At 49.7% G+C, this 20192-nt stretch overlaps 1 protein-coding gene across 4 annotated transcripts in view; it reads left to right on the top strand.

The window, feature by feature from the left end:
* The window catches only part of ST8SIA5 (ST8 alpha-N-acetyl-neuraminide alpha-2,8-sialyltransferase 5), an 80556-nt gene that overhangs the window by 41616 nt on the left and 18748 nt on the right, over positions 1-20192 (top strand). For 2 of the 4 annotated variants that reach the window (XM_030868280.3, XM_030868278.3), the window contains 5 exons: positions 868-960; positions 10805-10891; positions 14264-14408; positions 18525-18637; positions 19421-19513. In XM_030868280.3, the coding sequence (XP_030724140.1) occupies positions 868-960; positions 10805-10891; positions 14264-14408; positions 18525-18637; positions 19421-19513 (531 nt within the window). The remainder of the gene's footprint in view (positions 1-867; positions 961-10804; positions 10892-14263; positions 14409-18524; positions 18638-19420; positions 19514-20192) is intronic. The other 2 variants (XM_060310528.2, XM_030868281.3) reach the window with 2 other exon arrangements.

Genomic DNA, 20192 nt, shown 5'->3' with positions numbered 1-20192 from the left:
GTAAAAAACTATACTTCAATTAAAAAGAAAGAAAAGTGAATGCTTCCACGTAGAGTGCCGGGCCCTGAACGTGGCCCATGACAAGGGCTCAGCAGTATTGGCTTAAGTTGCTATTGTTATTTTGCGTGAAGCTGCAGAAGGTACTGCGAGGTGACTCTGACACGCCTGGAGCCAGCTGGTGTGGGAGTGGGCTCGGGCCCCTCTACACTGACAGCACCACCTGGAGTGCCACCTGTTTAGCCTCAGTTTTCTCAGCTGCCAAATGGGGAGAAAGAAAGAGTCTCACCTAGTCACAGCGCGAGCATGGACATCAGTGAGCTAATGGAAACAAATGCTTTTTATAGTAGAAAAAGCAGCTTGTGTTTTTTCAGCTATGCTTGTGGCTGTCGTTGTGTGACACTTCTCCCAAGAGGAGGAGAAAGGAGAAAAGAGCAGGAAAGGGCAGGACCAGCTGAAGACCTGTAGCCTCACTACCCTGGCTCCCAGGGCTGCCTCCATCAATGACTGGTCAGAGGAAGAACGCAAATGAGAACATGCCCGGAGCATCCTCTTTCTTCTTCGAAGCCACCACGTGGAGCCAAACCTGCTTCTAAACGTCATGATTTACTGAAATGGGTTCATGCTTTCACTTCCAGGTTGATGGAGGTGCTGAGAGTAATTAGCCACCCAGTGATGAGGCCAGAGGGCGCCAGCAGTCCTGGAAACAGACCCTCTTCAGGTCGTCTGCTGGGGTGGGCTGGTTTGCTCTATTAATTTGGCCAGATACCACCCCTCTGCCCCCCGCCCCCCGACAACAAGAGCCCCGACAGGTCCCTGAAAGTCTGGCCGCTTCTCTACGTAGTAACCTCTGTCCCTATTGGTCCCCAGGTACTTTGAATTTTACGAGGGCCCTTTTGAGTATAACTCCACGAGATGCCTGGAGCTGAGGCACGAGATCTTGGAAGTGAAGGTGCTTTCCATGTGAGTGTGGCCGGGTGGGTGGTGGGTGCAGGGTGGGGCATGTGGGGACGGGCAAGGCAGGGTGGGGTGGGGGGGGTGAGGGATTGGCCCAAAGAAACTGGAAACTTGCTGCATCACTACAGAGAAAGAATTAGGTGCTTCCCTGGGGCCTCTGGCATTCGGAGAGCTCTGGAGGGCTCGATACAGGGATGACTGTTCGTGTTTTATGAAAAATGCCAAGTTTGCAAGGTTACCTCTGGTGACTGGGCGTTCCAGTCCCCGGCTCAATTACCAGCGTCCATGGTTATCATCACTGGGCTCCTCTTGGATAGAAATCGAAGAGGGCACCCGAGTATCTTATCTGAAATTCAGTACTTTGTGGCTTAAGCATTGCCCTCTTGCTATTCGTTAAATTTTTAAAAATTATTTAAAGGATACAACATTCAAGTGGTACAAAAAGACATACAGTGAGAAGTCCCCTTCCCACAGCTACCCCCCTCCAGTCTGCCCCTCAGAGGCCACCCATGTATCTTCGCGCATCCTTCCAGAGGGTCTGCATAAACCAGCACCCATGGGTGGATGTCTTTTACCTTTTTTTTTTTTTATTAATACCAATAGCCAGAGAACTGTGCTCCCCACTCCCTACCAACAGTGTATCACCTGTGGCTCTTCTACAACCCGTGTGAGGGAAAACGCATTACGTGCTGGACTCACTAGTGTGTATGTGCCTCCCTCACAGCACTGCCACGAATTGAGAGGAATTTGTGTCATGTTAATCATGGCAGGATGCATGTTTATTTGAAAACAGTTATCGCTGACCCTTGAACAACATGGGTTTGCACTGCGCAGGTGCACTTATATGCAGACATTTTTTGAGAGTAAACGCTGCAGTGCTGCTTGGTCCGATGTTGGTTGGATCTGCGGATGCCCAGGAGCTGTGGTCAGGGAGGGCTGACTGCAAGCGCTGCGCTGTTCAAGGGACAACTGCGCATCCGATGTGGAGAAGTACAGTTGATTTGGAGCCAGACAGTGCTGGGTGCTTATGTGGACTCACGGGCCCTGACACGATCCCAGGACTTCCATCCATGGCCCACAGGCAGGATCCACTGCTCCTTTAGCCACTTGACGTGATTTCCAAGTCATGTGGGTCATTGAAAGAGCTTGGAGCTTGGGGTCAGGCAGACTTGGGATCCAAAGCTGACTCTGGGCCTTAGAAGCTCTGCATCTTTATACAAATTACTTAACCTCTTTGAGTCTTTCCTTACCTATAAAAATGGGGACACAATTACCTACTTTTAAGGGTTGCAGTAAAGACTAGCTGAAGTAACATATGTGAAATAGATAGCCCAACAGTGCACATCTACGGCAGCACACGTAATAGGTGCTCAGTAAATGTGAATGTGCCCTCCCTCTCTCCTCCCTCCCCTTTCTTTCCATTTTGGAACCAGCAGCAGCTTTTCTGGGCTGACATTCACAGACCCCATCAGCTCAGTAGTGCGGGAAAGCTCCAGGGATAAGGCCAAACGTCCAGCTGGGATCAGCTGCGTTGTTCATGGTCCTTGTTCTGTTCGAGGGTCTCTATAGCTTCTAGAGGGACCGCAGGAGGCAGCTCACCCTCTGTCCATCCCACCCAGCCCTGAGCGGAGCACACTGTGGAGGGCGCTAGGAGTTAACTGGGCCAAGAGGATTCTAGACTGAGGGGACAGTCTGTGCCAAGGCCTGTGTCAGGAGAGGCCCACTGTGTCCCAGTCTCTGAGAGCTGGCCTGAGGGGCAGCAGGAGCCATGTCCCTGGAGGAGCAGGCAGGGCTGCACCTTGTGGAGCCTTGCAGTGTGGACCGGGATTTAGATTTTATCCTTTTCTTAGGTCCATGGGCACCCATGGGAAAGGTTTTAAACAAGTGGGGGCGGGGGGAGGATAATGTGATTGGTGTTTGCTCTGCCGAGGAACTGTGACTTAGTGATGAAGACGTCTGTCCAGCCCGCAGGCAGGAGCCAAAGGTATAAGCAGAGGGCCTGATCTTTTCTCAGAACTCAAAGATCTCGGCCCCTTAAATGTCTCGCTGGGGACAGCCGGAGCACTCTTCACTGAGAGCATACCTTAGAGTTTTCAAAGGGTAAAGAATTAATCTTTTAAATTATAAAATGCAGACAGTCTCTTCATGGTTACTTCAAGATCTAGACAGGAAGTCTGAGAGACCCTATAAATGGGCCATCCTTCTGTCACATGGCATCCCTCTACCCATATATTTTCTCTGCATTAGTATAAGTCCTTGTTTTGGTTTGCTATGGTTCCCATAACACAGACTGGTGGGGTTAAACAACAGAACTTTATCTTCTCACAGTTCTGGAGGCTGGAGGTCTGAGATCAAGGTGTCGGCAGGCTTAGTTGCTCCCGAGGCCTCTCTGTCTGGCTGATACATGGCCATCTTCTTGCTCTGTCTTCCCAGGGTCTTCCCTCCGTACCTGGGTCCTAACTTCCTCTTCTTATAAGGACATCAGTCATATTGGATTAGGGCCCACCCTTGTGATGTCATTTTAGCTTAACCACCTCTTAAAGGCCTTACCTCCAAATAGAGTCACATTCTGAGATATTGGGGTTTAGGGCTCAACATATGAATTTTGAGGGAGATATAATTCAGCCCATAATCATCCTTATCACAGCTTCCATTTAGGGACCATATTAGAAGTTACCGGGCCCTTTGTTTCAAGCCTAAGTCTTGAACATTGCAGGGTGTGATGGGAACCTCATTTCCCCCCATGATCCGTGGCCACCCTTTGTCCCTTGTCAGGGACTTGTGTTGGTGGCAAAAGGTCCTCTGCGTGTTTGGCTCTACTTGTCTCTGCCTTTGGGACACCCTCTCGGTTCTCCTGAGCTGAGCGGCCATCCCAGCTGGCGACCTGTGAGCTTTACCCCATCTGTCTCTTCCATGTCAGTTGCCCTCCATGTGGTCCCCTGGCCCTGGAGTCTTGGCGCTGGTGGTACTGGGGGTCTGAGAGGAGAGAGGCCGGGCTGTTCAAGGGGCATGTGAGCCTGCTGGGTCATCAGGGAGCAGTGATACCAAGTGATACCTTTCCTGAGTGATACCTTTCCTGAGTCCTCAAGCTGAGGTCAGTGGGCTCCCCCAGGGCTGGAATCGGAGAAGCCAGAGGCTGGTCTCTAATCCGACTGTTTCTGATGCTACCTGGGCACCTGTGGGCGTCACTGTGCTCCAGCCCAGAGCCAGGAGTGGTGCTCACGGCGGAGACCCTGAGTCATCCGGAAAAGGTTAGATCTCCATCTGTGAATGGAAGGGGCTGGACGGACGTGCCCAGAGGCCCTTCCGGTACATGAACGTCAGCTGGCATTCCATCTGAGGAGACAGTGGGGTGTGTGATTCATCTGGGAATGATTCTGATCCAAAATTGCTCCAGTCAATGGTAAAAATCAGTCAGCTGGAAAATTCCCATATGGTAAAGGCCTCGTTCCCAGACAATATCCAATACAATGAGGATTTACTCTGTGATGATTTGTTACGAAATCACATTGTCCCTAATACTTGTAAAAATTATTTATGCTGACTTTTAGTCATTCTAGGGCCTCTTTATTTTTAAGCCAATTGCTGCCTGTGTTCACACACTGATGGGGGCCATGCCTGGGACCTCATCCTTGGTGTCTCCTGCCACCGCTTCCCCATCTTTCCGGGCCGGGGAACCCTGCACAAAGCCCTGTACTGAGACCAGGAGAGAGGCTGGGAGCAGGGCTGGCTGGGCAGAGCTTTCAGGGCTGGATGTCCCTTTGTGCCCACACTTTTCTGAGTCTTGTTGCCTGACCCTACCCAGGCTCAGGACGTGTCTGTTAAATGAGTGAGAAAGTGGACGAAACCTAGGTGGGAACAGAAGAGGCCATGGCGGAAAAGGGGGAGAACAATGAGGGAGAACGAGATGAAGGTGAGCATCTCCTGCACACGACTAGAAAAATCAGGTAGAATACAAAAGTTTATAATAATAAAAAGCAAAGGTCCCCTTCCCCACAGCCTCTCCCCCAGGCCTGCTACTCGGCTGTTTCTTCTGGGAATTACCTTGTACCTCTCAGTCCTATGCGTGCCATGTATGCCGTGTTTAGCATTCACTGACGTCCTGGTGTGGTGGGTGAGGATTCAACTCCCTTACCCAGCCCAAACCATTCCCCCCACTTTTCCCAGTTGAGGGGTACTGCTATTTTTAGTTCTTCTATCTATAGATCGCCTAAGTAACCTATTTTTTGTTCTACCAAATGTTGGCAGTATCTCTTGATCCTGTACTTTGTAAGATGAGGCTATTAAAATTACCCCAACTTTTTAATTCCAGCCTCTGGCTTCAGTCATCCGTGAGTTTACCTTTAGAATGTCAAGGCTGATAACATTTACATTCTGTTTGTAACCAGAGCAAGCCTCTTTGGGGCCTGCTATGGGCAGACTCTAAAATTTGAAGATCAGAAAACAGTGATTCTCATCTCTTTTCCTATTCATTTTTTCCCCTTTTTTTCTCGAGCTTCTAGTCATCTTTTCCCTTTGAACACTTTGTCTCTATCATGCTCCCCCCCTTTTTTTTCCTGCCTGTCCATCGACCAGGCATTCCCCCAGGGTTTCCCCTCATCCTCTTTCTCCATCCTGGACAGGCTGCTCTCTTGGTGGGTCACACACTGTTGTCACTTCCCTTCTCCGCCTCCGTAGGTTAGATTCACCTGGAGCTGCTTCTTTCTTGGTTTACTCCTTCATTTTGCTTCCACCCATCTTCAAGTAAATTCCCCCCAAATAGTGGGTGGAAGGTAAGGGTTTGAGTCCTTCTGTGTCTCCATGACCTAATTCTTCTCTTAATTTTTGGTTTGGTGGGGTTGATATTTTAGGTGAAAATCATTCACCCACAGAACGCTGAAGACCTTCTCCATCATCTTCTGGTATCCGGGGCTGTATGAGCACGGTACTAGTTGTTCCTTTGGAGGTGAGGTGACCTGTTTTCTTCTGTCCGGAGTCTTTACAGATCATGACAGTTCTGGAATAGCCCGATGGCGGACCTCAGGATACACGCTCATGGAGACCTCTTAATCTGGAGCTCACTCCAAACCCTTGAACTTTCTCTTGGATTTCTTCATATTTCCTCCTCTCCAATTTGCTCCACTTCGTCTTTCCGGTACCTCTAAGGGTGGTATTCTTCTGGATTGCTCCTCGAATATCTTTTAATCTCATCTTTTCTATCTCTTTGCCCTTTGTTTCTATTTTCTGAGAAATTCCTTGACTTTACCTTCCAACTTTTCTAATGAATTTTCATTTTTCCCCAAGAGCTCTTTCTTTTTAGATTGTTCTCAGAGCAATCTAGTCTTTTTTTATCCCTCTTCTGGAATATTAGTCATGTCTTGGGTGAAAGGAGGCAAGTGGCTGGCTCAACCCTTCATCTTAGAGTAAAGGTGATCTGTGCCTTTGTAAAGCAACTTATAAAATTTTTTTTATACATATTGCCTCGTTTGATCTTTCTGACAACCTTTGAGATCAGCAGAGCAGAGGTTATATCTGTCTTACAGATAAAGCAGCTGAGTCTCAGAGAGATTAAATGACTTGTCTGAGGTCATATTGCCAGTTAGAGATGGAACCAGGATTCCAGGCTGGATATCCAGGCCCCAACCTTGATCCAGTGTGTGACAGGACATTGGAGGCACAGAGGATGGGGCCTGGACACTGGTAACAGTTGAACTTGGGACCCTGGCCTTCAGTGTTGCCAAGGTTGTGTTTCTGGAGGCGTTAGAGGCACTGGCTGTTCAGGGTGCTGCCCTAGGGGCCTGTGGGTTGCAGGAAGTGAGGGAGGGCAGCAGTGGGTGAGCAAGGTTGCCGCTGTGTAATGGCACCTCTCCTCCAATGTCACATGAGCTAAATAAGCAAGAGCTGCTGTGGGGGGTTTGGGAAAGCTGGAAGGAAGGCATCAGGATGAGAGGAGGGACTCCTTCCAGCTCTTTAAAGCTGCCAGGCAGGTTCCTGCCCCAGGGCCTTTGCACTCACTCTTCTCTGCCTGTAATACTCTTTCCCCAGATGTTTGTGTGGCTCACTCATGCATCATTTCAGTTCTTTGTGCAAGATTCCCCTCTTCAGGGAAGGCTTCCCTGATCAACCCATCTGAAATAGTCACTTTTCAACCCCTGATTCAGTTTCCTTTTTTTTTTATTATTTCTTTTTTTCTAAATTGAAGTATAGCTGGTGTACTATATTATATAAGTTACAGGTGTGCAATATAGTGATACACAATTTTTAAAGGTTATAGTCCATTTATAGTTATTATAAAATATTGGCTATATTCCCTGTGCTGTATGATATATCCTTAGAGCCTCTTGCTTCATTTTTCTTTTTTTCTTTTTTTAAATGGATTAATTTGGTTTTTTGTTTGTTTTCTGGACTGCACCGAGTGGCTTGTGGGATCTTAGTTCCCCAACGAGGGATTGAACCTGGGCCCTCGGTAATGAAAGCATGGAGTCCTAACCATTGGACCACCGGGGAAGTCCCTTGCTTCATTTTTCTTTGTAGCACTCACCACTCCCTAACATGACATTAAATATCTGGGTTTGTTTTTTTTCTGGTTGTGGTAAGAATACTTAACATGAGATCTACCCTCTTAAATTTGTAAGTGTCCAATACAGTATTGTCAACTGTAGGCATTAAGTTTTACAGCAAATCTCTAGAACTTATTGGTCTTACATAACTGAAAGTTCATAGCAACTCTTCATTTCTCCTTCCCCGAGCCCCTGGTATCTATCATTCTACTCTGTATCTATAAGACTGACTATTTTAGATACCTCGTACGAGTAGAATCATGCAGTATTTGTCCTTCGGTGACTAGCTTATTTCACTTAGGATAATGTCCTCCAGATTCATCCAAGTTGTCACATATGGAAAGATTTCCATTTTTTAAGGCTGCATAATATTTCATTGTATGTATATAATACATTTTCTTTATCCGTTCATTCATCAGTGAACATGCAGGTTGTTTCCATATCCTGGTTATTGTGAATAATGCTGCAGTGCACATGGGGGTGCAAGTATTTCTTCAAGATTCTGATTTCAGTTCCAGAAGTGGGATTGCTGGACCACATGATAGTTCTATGTTTAATTTTTTGAGGAATCGCCACACTGTGTTCCATTGCAGCCACACCATTTTACATTCCCACCAACAGTGTATGAGGGTTCCCTTTTCTCTATATCCTCGCCAATACTTGTCATCTTTTGTTTTTTTGATACTAGCCATTCTAACAGGTATGATGTAGTATCTCATTGTGGTTTTGATTTGCATTTCCCTGATGATTAGTGGTGTTGAGCACCTTTTCATGTACCCGTTGACCATTTGTATGTTTTCTTTGTAGAAATGTCTTTTCAAGTCTTTTGCCCATTTTAAAATCAGGTTATTTGTTTTTTTGCTATTGCTGTTATTTGTTTTTTTGCTATTGCATTGTAGGAGTTCCTATGTATTTTGGATGTTAACCCCTTATCAGATATATGGTTTGCAAATATTTTCTCCTGTTTGGTAGGGTTGTCTTTTTACTCTGCTGATTATTTCCTTTGCTGTGCAGAAGGTTTTTAGTTTGATGGAGTCCACTTGTCCATTTTTGCTTTTATTGCTTGTGCTTTTGGTGTCGTATCCCTGTATATTTGCTTCCCATTTGTGAGGTCTGTGTGGGCAGGGAGTTTTTTTGTTCACCACAGTATCTCCAGTTCCTGCCATATCGAGGAATTCAATAAATAGTTACAGAATTTATTTGAACTCAGACTTATTGATTCATTCATTAATTATTGATATACTCAACAAATATTTACCACTCATCTGCTATGTGCCTTAGCACTGGAGTCACAGTCAGGCATGATCCCCTGCCCCAGGGTATTTACTATTTAGTGGGAAGTATCGGGCATAGGTAATGACAGGTTATGGGTTTTGCAGAAGGGGAAAGTCCAGGGGGCTGAGTCAGCATTGTCAAGACAGCTTAGTTTAACAGTAATAATAACTTACACCTGTAGGGCACGTGTCAGACACCATTCTTAGTCATTTATTGCATCGTCTTAGTTAGTAGTCTTAACAAATCTGGGTGGGTGAGCAATAATCTAGTGTTATGACCATTTTCTAAGCGAGAAAACTGAGGCTCAGAGCAGTCACATAGCCTGCCTGAGGTCCCATAGTTAGGAAGTGCCTAAACTGGGTCTGAGGCCCAACTCCCCTTCTGGTTCCAAAATCTATGTATTTAGTCACTATCCTGTATGACTTTTCCTGCAGTCATTCCTCCCAGCCCCAGTCATATACTCTCTCTGTAGGTGAGGCTTGCCTAGTTTGGGAACAACTGTTTCCCCCTCCAGTTAAACACAGGGGGACACAGCTCTGCAGAATGAACCTGTTTTTTTACTTTACAGTTAAGTATTTGCCTTTTTTTGAAATCATGCACCTTTTTTGGAAGCTGATGAAAGCTTCAGATTTTCCCTAAGATGTGCACATGGGTGGACAGACAGGGGATTTTGCCTATAATTCAGAGGGTTCATAGGTTTCCTTAAGACCTTTGGTGGACCTCAAAGTAAGAACCACAATTAATGGTAGTTTTTTGATAACACTCAGCTCCTGGGGGCTTGTCACTTTCCCATTCATGACCAAACCAGAATGACCTTTAAAGGGCTCCCCTTGCATCAGTGTCCAAGACAAGCCAGCATCTGAACCGGGCCACAGCCAGGTAACCCTGGACAACTGTATAATGCCTAACTGTGGGATGGGGAATGTGGGAGGTCAGGAGACAAAAGTCATGGCTCTGCCTTCAAGGAACTTATGGTCTGTCCAGCATCTCCCAGCATTCCTGAGAACTCCAGTCAGAGGCACCGCTCGATGGGAAAAGGGTTCCATGATCCAATTCTTTTTGCTGGTTTCAGTCAAAGGAAGAATCCTACATGATTTAGACATTCCCTTTCCAGGGAGTGCTTTGGGATGTCACAATGCTGAGATGTCTAAACCCAACTGGCATAAAGCCTTGCAGATGGTGGTTCAGACAAAAGGCTTCTCACCTCTCCTTCTCTGTCGCTGGAAATTGTGATCTGCCCTTGAGAAAAGAGAAAGAGAAGGGCATTGTGCCTTTGCAATGAGCCCTACTGTGTGCTGAGCACAGTGTGGGGTGATCTACAGACCTTAGGGAAGTGGTCTTACACCCTCTATAGACAGATGTTCCTGGGAGAACTGTGAAGGCCCTTGGGGGTGGGCATGCGAGGAAGGTGTTTTAAAATGTGCCGGGATTTGTTTTGATCACATATAGTAAGACACACAGACATGCAAAAGGCTATTGTGAAGGAAGACGTTCTTATGCTCACAGATTCCTAGAGACAGGAGGCATGGCACACCATGCAGGGACACATGGGGAAGCACCAGGGTTGGTCAGGAGGCAAAGGGATGAGGGGAAAGCAGAGGTGAGACCCTTTATTGTGGTTTTCGTGGAAAGGAATGGACAAGGCAGGATAAAAAGGTTCACGACTGGCTAGTTTGAATAATTTCAGTGGGCTTTGGGGCATAAGGACTGCCCCTGGTTGTCTGATCCTTAGCTCTGGGCTGATGAGGGCAGGGACTAGTGGCTCTGTTCATAAAGGAGGTGACTGAAGGTGTGGGCTCTGGACTAGCTGAGGTGTGTATGGAAGGCATGCTTGCAGGAGAGTGGTTTGCTATCTCTAGGAATTCACAAGTCCCCAGACGTCAGAGAATCAAGAGTATAGCAAATTAGAAAATACAGTTAACACAAGGGACCAGCCCGGGATTTGGCATAAGGGGGAAGAGGAAGGGAGCACGTCTGGGGATGATGACATTGTTCAGCCTGGCCCTTTCATGCACTCTCTGTCCTCCACTCCCAAGGGTGAAGCAGTTGGAGCTGTTCGACAGGTGGAAGAGCCTCCAGATGTGCAAATGGGCGATGAACATCTCTGAAGCCAACCAGTTCAAGTATCTATGACTCGTCCGTGCTCCCCAGCCCTTCTGTTCATATGGTCCTCCCAGGCACCTCTTCAGAGCTCCCTCGTCCTGCAAGGCCAGCCCCCAGGGACATCTTCCCCAGAGCTGGCTCTGATTGGGCTTTGGAATGTGGGAGTGGGGAGGTTCTGACTCAGCACACAGGCTGAGGCTGGCATCTTGCTGAGTGTTGTCCACATGTCCCTGCCCTTAGTCCTAGCAGCAGCCCTGTGTGGTCAGTGCTGTTGTCTCCAGTACAGCCCCTGACTGTGAGGTGAGGTGCTTGAGGTCTCCAGGAGGCCCGTGCGTTCAGGTCCATTAAGCACCTTCCATGGCCTCACCCCGTGCCCCACCCTGCTCCTCGGGCGGCTGCTCTAACTTAGCAGTCCTCTCCTTCCCAGAGCGCTTGGGCTTCTACAGCCTAGACCAGCCACTTGAGCCCTGCTGTAGCTTATTCCCTAACTGCTCTCTAACCGAAACTGACAGGTTATAAGCTCCCAGGAGGCAAGAGCTGTATCTTAATGTTCCCCTGTCTTTGAGAGCCTAGCAGATGTCCAGACAGTCTCTGTGATTAGTGGTGAGCTATAGGGGCCTCTCCACTCTAAAATTCTAGGAGTTAATGGTATGTTTTTAGTGCAGGGTAGACCTTATTGAATGGAACTGACAGAATCCTGGGAATGTGTGTATAAATTGGATTTCAGCAACTCAGGCTGTAGTTTGAATGTGCTGAAGAGCCATCTGCATGAAGGAATCCTACACGGGAAGCTGTGAAAAGCAAATAACACTAAGTATTTTGTATTTTCTGTATAAGTCATTTGTTCCAGTTTGTTGCAATTCTGGGCCAAGTTGAGAGGCAGTTTTAAGTGGCACGTTTTAGGAACGTGCTGCAGGTGCCAGCAGCCCCCAACCAGATGCCTCTAGGAGACTGCAGAAACCCAGCTAAGGCCTGGCAGTAGTTTGCAGAGACCCACGTACCATAGACTAGAATGTGGGCCACGGGTCCGAGGTCTGTGCTGTAAACGCAGCCCCAGTTCCGCCCTTAGAGCGAAGCGATACTGAGGGTGGTGCGTGACGGGGAGGCCCAAGCACACTGAGGGCACGCTGAAATCGAACTCAGCATGGACAAGGTCAGTGAGATGCCAGAGGATGTTGTCCAGAAGCCTCGCCAGTGGGATTCACATACCTAAGGAAATAATGTAGCAACGGGAAAATGATGTGGCAAGAGAAAAACCAGGATCCGCGGGGGAGCCTTTGGCAGGGATCAGCCAGCACGATCCGGGGAGAGGCTCTGGGGGAGCTGGGACCTTTCTGGCGGTGGGGGAAAGAGAAGTGACATCCAGTCTTGCTATGCTCTGAATGGGAAAAGCTTCAAGGCCAGTTGGTCGTCCCCCTTTGCTCTCATTACAAGCTCATTGAATGATGATGAGACTCTTAATTTAGGTGCAAGAACATGGTGCAGTGAAGTGGGGTGGGATGCGGGAGCGTGCTAGAACACAGGCATGAGCATTCCAGTGACAGGAAAGGAATACTGTAACAGAGGCCCTCCCCCGCCTGCTGCTTACAAATGGACACTCTGGCATTCTGGTTTATATATCAGTCGCTCGTGAGCTTGGTTAGTTTGTCAGTCTCCCTCCCTTGGGTACTCGCCAGTGGGCTGACAAAATGGCGTTTCTGGACCAGCCAGATGCTGGTTTGTAATGCTCACCTATGGCTCCTGCCTGGCCAGGCCTCTGGCCTTGCCCCTGGGAAGCCTCAGTCACATTTTAAAACCCAACCCTCCCCAGCAGAGACCGCTCTCTATGGCCAGCAGCCAACTGAGCTCCCCAGTGAAGTCCCTGCAAGAGATAAAGTCACAAAAAACAATGGGTTCAGCCTTCCTGGCTTTGGCAATTTGGAGTCACAGGATTACAGAGGGTCAGAAGAGTCAGCCCTGCATTCTACAGTTGAGAAAACGGAGGCTCAGAGAGGGGAAGAGACCTGCCCGAAGCCCCACAGCTGGTGGGGGCAGAGCAGAAACTAGAAGCCCGGCCTCCTGACACCAGGTTGGCGGCTCAAGTTTCCATGCCACACCTTCGGTGTGGGTTTTCCAGAAAGCTCGTCCTCAACTTTAGTTCGTGGTCGTCATCCAGACTCCATGGGGATGGCGTTCCGTTCCTCCCAGGGCTGCCCAGAGGCTGGATGTAACTGTGCCCAGAGCCAGTGTTGGGGGCCAAAGGCCAGTGTGTACTGGCCCCCTGCTGCTGTTTGTGGAGAAAGTGGGTCCTCGTGGGCTCACAGCCCCCTGTGAGAGGGTGACATTTTGCATCCTTTGTCAAATCCAGCCCCTCTGCAGCCAGGGTGGGGCTTTGGGTCCCCAGGATAGGGGAGCAGCGTGTGCCTAGGATCTGACCCCATCACCAAGCCTTGCAGGCACCCTGGGAGAATACATTGCCGGGCGGAACACCAGCTGCAGAGAAGAGGAAATCGGGATTCTCTGGCCTGGCTAGCTCCCAAGCCTGCCTCACAGCCCCACTCTCCCTTGAAGGCTGTCTTTTTAAGCCTGCTTGCATCATCTGAGCTCTAACCTTTCTGTAGCTCATGTTCGAGTGTTTTTGTCAGTGAAAACCACAGCGATTTTTTTTTTAAATAATGAACTCCTTAAAATTTCTGGAAGCCAGGATCCACTTTCTGCAGGCAGTCATCCAGTATCAACCCACCACCCCAATTTCTGACCCTCCCCTGTTCCTAAGACAGTTTGTAAATCACTGAAATGGCACATTTCTGTTGACTGTGTATGTCTTGCTTTTTGACCCCATCAGACAGGGTTAGCCTTGTCTAGAGTCAGATATGGGGGCCAAAAACCAAGGAAGAGCTCTTATGCCTGTGTTTTCCTTTAGAGCTGGATAAAGAAGCATTTCTGAGAAGCAGTAGAAGGCTTAGCGGCTCTTGTGAAATCTCATGTGGGGAATGCTTCAGCCCGCAGTTGGCAGGACTTTGGTAGTTGACCCCCACGTGTCCGACATTGTGCAGGATCCAGAGAGGCAGGGTCCCTGCCACGCAGGGGCTTTCGTTCAAGTGGAGAGGGAGTTGACAGATGATGAAGCGAGGGATGCCCAGTCTGTGCTCTGGGCCTTTGGAGGCCAATGCGGCCAGTGGGGACAGGGCAGCTGGGAGCTCACAGAGGGAGACCAGGCTGGACCCTGAAAGGCTTGGGCACTGGGAGGAGTATTGAAGCAGAGGTGCGGGGGCAGGGGCAGGGGTGGGTGGGAAAGTATAGCGCTCCCTGGCCTCCCCAAGGGACCTCAGTTCCATGACCCCTCTGTTCTCTGAGAGGCTCTGCTCTGCCCTGTGTCACTGGTCTCTCTCTGTCTATCTCCTGCCCGGCAGGTCCACTCTGTCCAGGTGCTGCAATGCCCCCTCATTCCTCTTCACCACCCAGAAGAACACGCCCCTGGGGACGAAACTCAAGTATGAGGTGGACACCAGCGGCATCTACCACATCAACCGGGAGATCTTCCACATGTTTCCCAAGGTGCTGCTTTGGGCAGGGCGGTCCGGGTGGGACAATGGAGCTGACCCAGTAGGGCCCTCTGTGGCCACGCCCGTGTGGCGTGGCATCACTCAGCTGTGCCCTGCACCCAGCTGTCCTGGTCCTGGCTTGCCATTCTCGTAGGCTCAGTAGACCGTCCTCCGGGGTTCCTGGGGGTTCTGTCGGAGCACAAAGAATGCCAACTGGCTGTTATTTGAATGACTGTTGGCAAGAAAGTGGTTGTGAAGTTTTGGTTATTGCCTTGCTTGCAGAGAACATCCCGAAGCTATCTGGGAGCAGGATTAAGCATTTGTCCCCAACCCAAGGGAGGCACAAGAGCAAAAATGTACATGCAGGGACTTCCCTGGTGGCGCAGAGCTTAAGAATCCACCTGCCAATGCAGGGGACACGGGTTCGAGCCCTGGTCCGGGAAGATCCCACAGGCCGTGGAGCAACTAAGCCCGTGCACCACAGCTACTGAGCCTGTGCTCTAGAGCCCTGGAGCCACAACTACTGAGCCCGCTCGCCTAGAGCCCATGCTCCACAACAAGAGAAGCCACTGCAATGAGAAGCCCATGCACCACAACGAAGAGTAGCCCCTGCTCACCACAACTAAAGAAAGCCCGCGCACAGCAACAAAGACCCAACACAGCCAAAAATAAATAATAAATTAATTAATAATTTTAAAAAAATGTACATGCAAAGGTTGTGTGCACAAGAAAGCGCAAACCATACAAAGTAAAGCGCTGAAAGGTTGATCTCGTATTGGCTGACCTTGGGCAGTCCTTTTTGTCTTTCAAGGCTCCACTCTCACTGTCTGTAACACTGGGGTTTGGACTAGGAATAGGTTTGGCTGCTTAGAATAGAAAATCCAAAATATCAGAGACTTAAACAAGAGAGACGTTTATTATTATTTTTTCCTTCACCTATGAGAAGCCTGGAGGGAGGCTATTCATTCAGGGCCAGCACGAGGCTCCTTGGCCAGGGGGACCACAGAATGAGTGGCCCACGTGAGCAAAGTGCTCAGATCACAGAACCCAGGCGCAGGCAGGCGCTTCTGGCCTAGTCGTTGCACCAGACCCTTGGAGAAGGGACCCTGGAGCCTGTATGTTCAGCGGATGAGGATGGTTACCACCTGAAGAGGAAGGTTCCATGCAAGGTGTTTATAGGCACCCCCTGGAGAGTGCCAGCCCAGGGCAGGGTTTAGTGGGTCCAGTTTGTAGAACTGCTGGCGTTCTAGCAAACTAGGGTGTGGGGCGGGTTCAGTTCTTGCTGGATGAATGTGCGGGGCTGGGCTGCCCTGCTCCGGGGAGTGCTAATGAGGCAAAGCCCAGGGGTTCCCTGCATTCTTTTTTATTTATTTAAATATCTTTATTGGAGTATAATTACTTCTTGCTCCGAGCACCAGAGTGCACTGGTATGACTGGGCCTGGGGGGGGGAGGGGAGCAATGGGGAGGAGCTGGAGGTGGAGGGTGTCAAACATACCCTCCCACAGCAGCGCTGGAGGAGGATGGGGTGTGAGTCGTCTTTACGAGGTGGGTCTTTCAAGGCCTGGAACGTGAGACTGGTGACAGCAGGTGAACTTGCAGGTAATGCCAGTGGGTGACACACAGCTCAGGTATAACATATGGATGCAAGGAGGGCCATGGGGATGGGCCACTGAGGCCCAGGGAAGTGGAACAGGGGTTGCCAAACACGCAGGCCATATGGTCTCTGTCACAGCTACTCACCTTTATCGTTCTAGCATGAAGCAGCCACAGACACGAGAAAGCAACAGAGTGTGGCTGGATCCCAATAACGCTTTAGTTCCCATTAGACATTGAAATTTGAATTTTATATGTTTTACACATCACAAAGTATTCTTTTTTCCCACCCTTGAAAAAATATAAAATCTATTCTTAGCTTGCTGGCTGTACAGAAATAGGTGGAGGGTCCGATGTGGCCCACAGGCCGTAATTTACCACCCCCGAATTAGAGCATGTGATGTAGAAGTATTTCCCAAACTTCCCTAAGGTGAGGTTTTTGGGGGGGCGTTGAAAAATATGCAGCTTCTTGGGCTCCTACCCTGACCCTGAAGATTCTGGTTCTGTGGTTCTGGGATGGAGCTAAGAATGTGTATTTTCAGAAAGTACCCAGGTAGTTTTTGATTTACAGAAGTGTGAGAAACACTGACATAGAACATAAAAAGCCCTTGATGATCTCTCCAAAAAGGACTTTGTTTTTATTCTTTCTCTGGTCAAAGTCAAACAGTGCAGTTCCCCCCACTGGCCATGAGACGCCCTTGTTTTCCCCGTCCCGGTTCCCGGAGCCTGGCCCTCCAGGGAAAATGTGCCATGAGGAAGGACAGTCTCCCACAGACAGGTGCAGCATCTCCTTTGGATTTAGCCTAATTGCTGATGATCCCATTGTACTGGGATTTTCCGTGACACTTGTCTGGCACTTGGTTCCAACGTAAGCCCCAGGTGCTGACCAGGGCCACTGTCACGCAGGGCTGGCCAGCTGGTGTGAGATAGGAGGAAAGCTGCCCGGCAGCCTCTGGGTGACAGAGATGGCGGGTAACTTCAGGGCCATCCCGTAATAACCACCTGGTCCCCTTGCAGAGACACCTCTGCGCCAAGCACTGCAGTGGGTAAGCTTTCCATCTACTCCAGTGGTTCTCAACGTGGGGGGCAGGGAGGTGGAGACATTTGGCAACGTCTGGAGATGCTCTTGCTTGTCATGACGGCGGGGGGGGGGGGGGTGTGTGTGCTCCTGGCATCTAGTGGGAAGAGGCCAGAGATGCCGCTACGCGTTCTACACTGCACAGCCAGCCCCGCCACGAGGAATGAGCTGCTCCAAAGTATCAGTAGTGCCAAGTTGAGAAGCTCTGCTTTACATCATCTCAAATGCAGAGTCACAGGAAATACACGTTACTATTCTTATTTTACAAATCACAAAGTTTAATTTGTAATAAACTTTACAAAATTTACAAAACCAAGTCACCGAGGGCTCAAAACACTTGTCCGTGGTTTCCTCACCTCATTGTGGGGCAAAACCAGGATTGAACTGGGTCCGTTGACTAGGGTGCCCAATCCTGGTTTGACCAAATATAAGTCCTGCATCCCAAGCAAAGTGCCCTAGTCCTGGGCCAACTGGGATGGTTGGTCACCCTACCCTGGACTCCAGGTCTACACTCGTGCCCTGAGCCTTCCTGGTCCCACCTGCCTCAGGATGCCCACGAGGCCTAGAATGGGGACGTGGCCTAGAACCAGGTCTCCTAATCAGGCCAGTATTTCCTTTTTCCTGCCTACTTGCCTGTGGTCCCCTGGAAAGCATGCCCAGGGAGTCTCTGTGGGCAGCCAGCGCCCAGACCGAGGTAACACCACCAGCCGAGGTATGACCAGGTTGGAGCGCTGGGGGATGCTCCCTCCCAGTGCCCCCGTGGCTGTCATCATTACTAGAGTGAGTCCTGAGCTCTCTGTGCTCAACGCTTTTTCTTGACAGAGATCCCAGTGTCCCTGCCTCTCACTGCTCCCCTGGTGTGGCCTTGCTTGCCCACCCCTCGTCAGTTGTCTCTGCTGCTACCAAGTCCTGGCATCTGTCCCAGTCTATATGACCTTTCTATCCCAGACCTGTGCCCTCCCCATGGAGCAGAGGGAGGGTCTGTACCTTACCCTGAGCTGAAAGGGGTGAGGGCTAGGTTTAGGGCCCTGGTCCCTGGTGGCTCTGCCACATCTCTGCTGCTGTCATCTCCCAGAAGGTCTGCATTAACCATTAAAACATGTGGATTAGAAGTAAAAGAAGCTGGGATTCCACTGGGAAAACCAAAGGCAAGCAGGGTTAGCCGTAACTCGTACTCTCGTCTTTCTGGAAACCGGAGGCATCCCAGGGCTTATTGAAAAAGGCTGTGGAGATCTGGCTTCCAGTTCTGGCTCATTCCTAATTGCCCGTGGAACTGAGAACGAAGCTTTTGACCTCTCTTCATCTGCAAAGTGGAATAACCACTTTTCTCCCACATTTACTACAAGGCTGTCTTGTGAGGCTACGAGGAGTGGAGGTGGACGTGGGTGCAGAGGTGAGAGCACCAGATGAAGGCAGGGGGGGCATCGCCTCTGACAGCTGTGCCCCTGTCTCCCCAGGACATGCCCTACTACCGGTCCCAATTTAAGAAATGTGCCGTGGTGGGCAATGGGGGCATCCTAAAGAACAGCCGCTGCGGGAGGGAGATCAACAGTGCCGACTTTGTCTTCCGGTAAGAATTGCCCCGAGTCTGCACCTGCCACCTCTACCCCCATGGCCCTCCCCCTCCGTGCCTGCCCCCTTTCTGGTTCCCCAGCCTGCTAGTGCTGCCATTTACGTGATTACTGCCCACTCCCCACCCCTGCAGACCTCATGCTCTGGGTTGTCCCTTCCCCCTTTAGCTCTGTCCCTTGCAAGGGTTGAATCTCTCAGGTCCTCAGTCTCCACATCTGCAGAATGGGAGCAAATGGCATAATAGATGTGAAGACACTGAGGACTCCCAGGGGTCATGCAGATCTGTTGGTGAGGTCGCCTGGGCAGCCACCTCTCTGGCTGGGTTCCACTCTTCTGGAAGCACCGCTTGGAACCAGGGTAGTCTTGTGGCTGACACCAGTGTGAGCTTCACCCTGGCCTTACCTAAGCTAGACACTTGTCCTTGTATTTCTTCTTCCTTATGTAGAAGGCCTTCTTATCTCTTTGGGGACCCTCACTTACCTCTTTAGCCTGGGTGAAGAAGATAGGTTGAAAATGAGAGTTTAAAGCAAAGAGACTTGGGTTGAGGCTGCAGTGGGATCTCATGGGTCGTGGATCTACAACCATTGGGTCACCCAGGGTTGGTGAGGGAAGAGGTTGAACTTGCCCTTCCATGCCCAGGCACGAAGATTCCACCCAGCTGGTTTCCTCTGTGTCCCTCTGCCCACACGATCACCAGCCCTTTCTTCGCCACACCCCAGCTCCCCAGCTCTATCTAGAATGACATACCACATGCAGTCGGGCTGCCTCATCTCTTCTGCAGGTGCAACCTACCCCCCATCTCGGAGAAGTACACCATGGATGTAGGGGTGAAGACAGATGTGGTCACGGTGAACCCCAGCATCATCACAGAGAGGTCAGTGGCCCTCTTTCTAAACTTGTGCTGTCCAATATGATAGCCATTCATCATGTGTGGCCACTGGGCATGATCCAGTTGAGATGTGCCGTCTGTAAGTGCAACACACACACTTGATTTAAAAGCTTAACATGAGAAAGAGGATGGGCCGTGCCTTATTACATTTTTATATTGATTACATATTAAAATGATAGTATTCGGGGTATATCAGGTTAAATAAAATCTACTGTAAAAATTAATTTCACCTACTTCTTTCTACTTCTCTAAATGTGCTTCCTAGAACATTTAAAATTACATTTGTGGCCTGCATTATATTTCTTTTGGACAGCACTGGTCTAGACTCTCTTTCCCTAGAGATGGGCCAGAGAGCTTTCCAGTGTGTGACGGGGGCAGGCAGCTCCCTACACAGTGTGTCCTCCCGGCAGTGGGGAGAAGCCTCATGCAAAGACCTCAACCCCCGCTCCTGACTCCCCTCCTGGGGTCTGTCTGGGAGGCCTGGGGGAGGGGCTGATGGGGTTAAAACTCCAACTGGGGCATAGTCACACCTCCAGGTCAGATGAAGGGTAAGAGGAGGGGGAGTTGTTAAATCCGGTCAGATGCCCGGGCACATTTACAAGGAGTCAGCTGAGTGAGGGAGCATTCAGAGAGGTGCGCAGTGAGCCAGCTGGGAGGGCTGTTC

The sequence above is a fragment of the Globicephala melas genome, chromosome 13, assembly GCF_963455315.2.
Source record: "Globicephala melas chromosome 13, mGloMel1.2, whole genome shotgun sequence".
NCBI lineage: Eukaryota > Metazoa > Chordata > Mammalia > Artiodactyla > Delphinidae > Globicephala > Globicephala melas.
The sequence above is the reverse complement of the archived record's forward strand: the minus strand, read 5'-3'. Positions and strand labels throughout refer to the sequence as shown.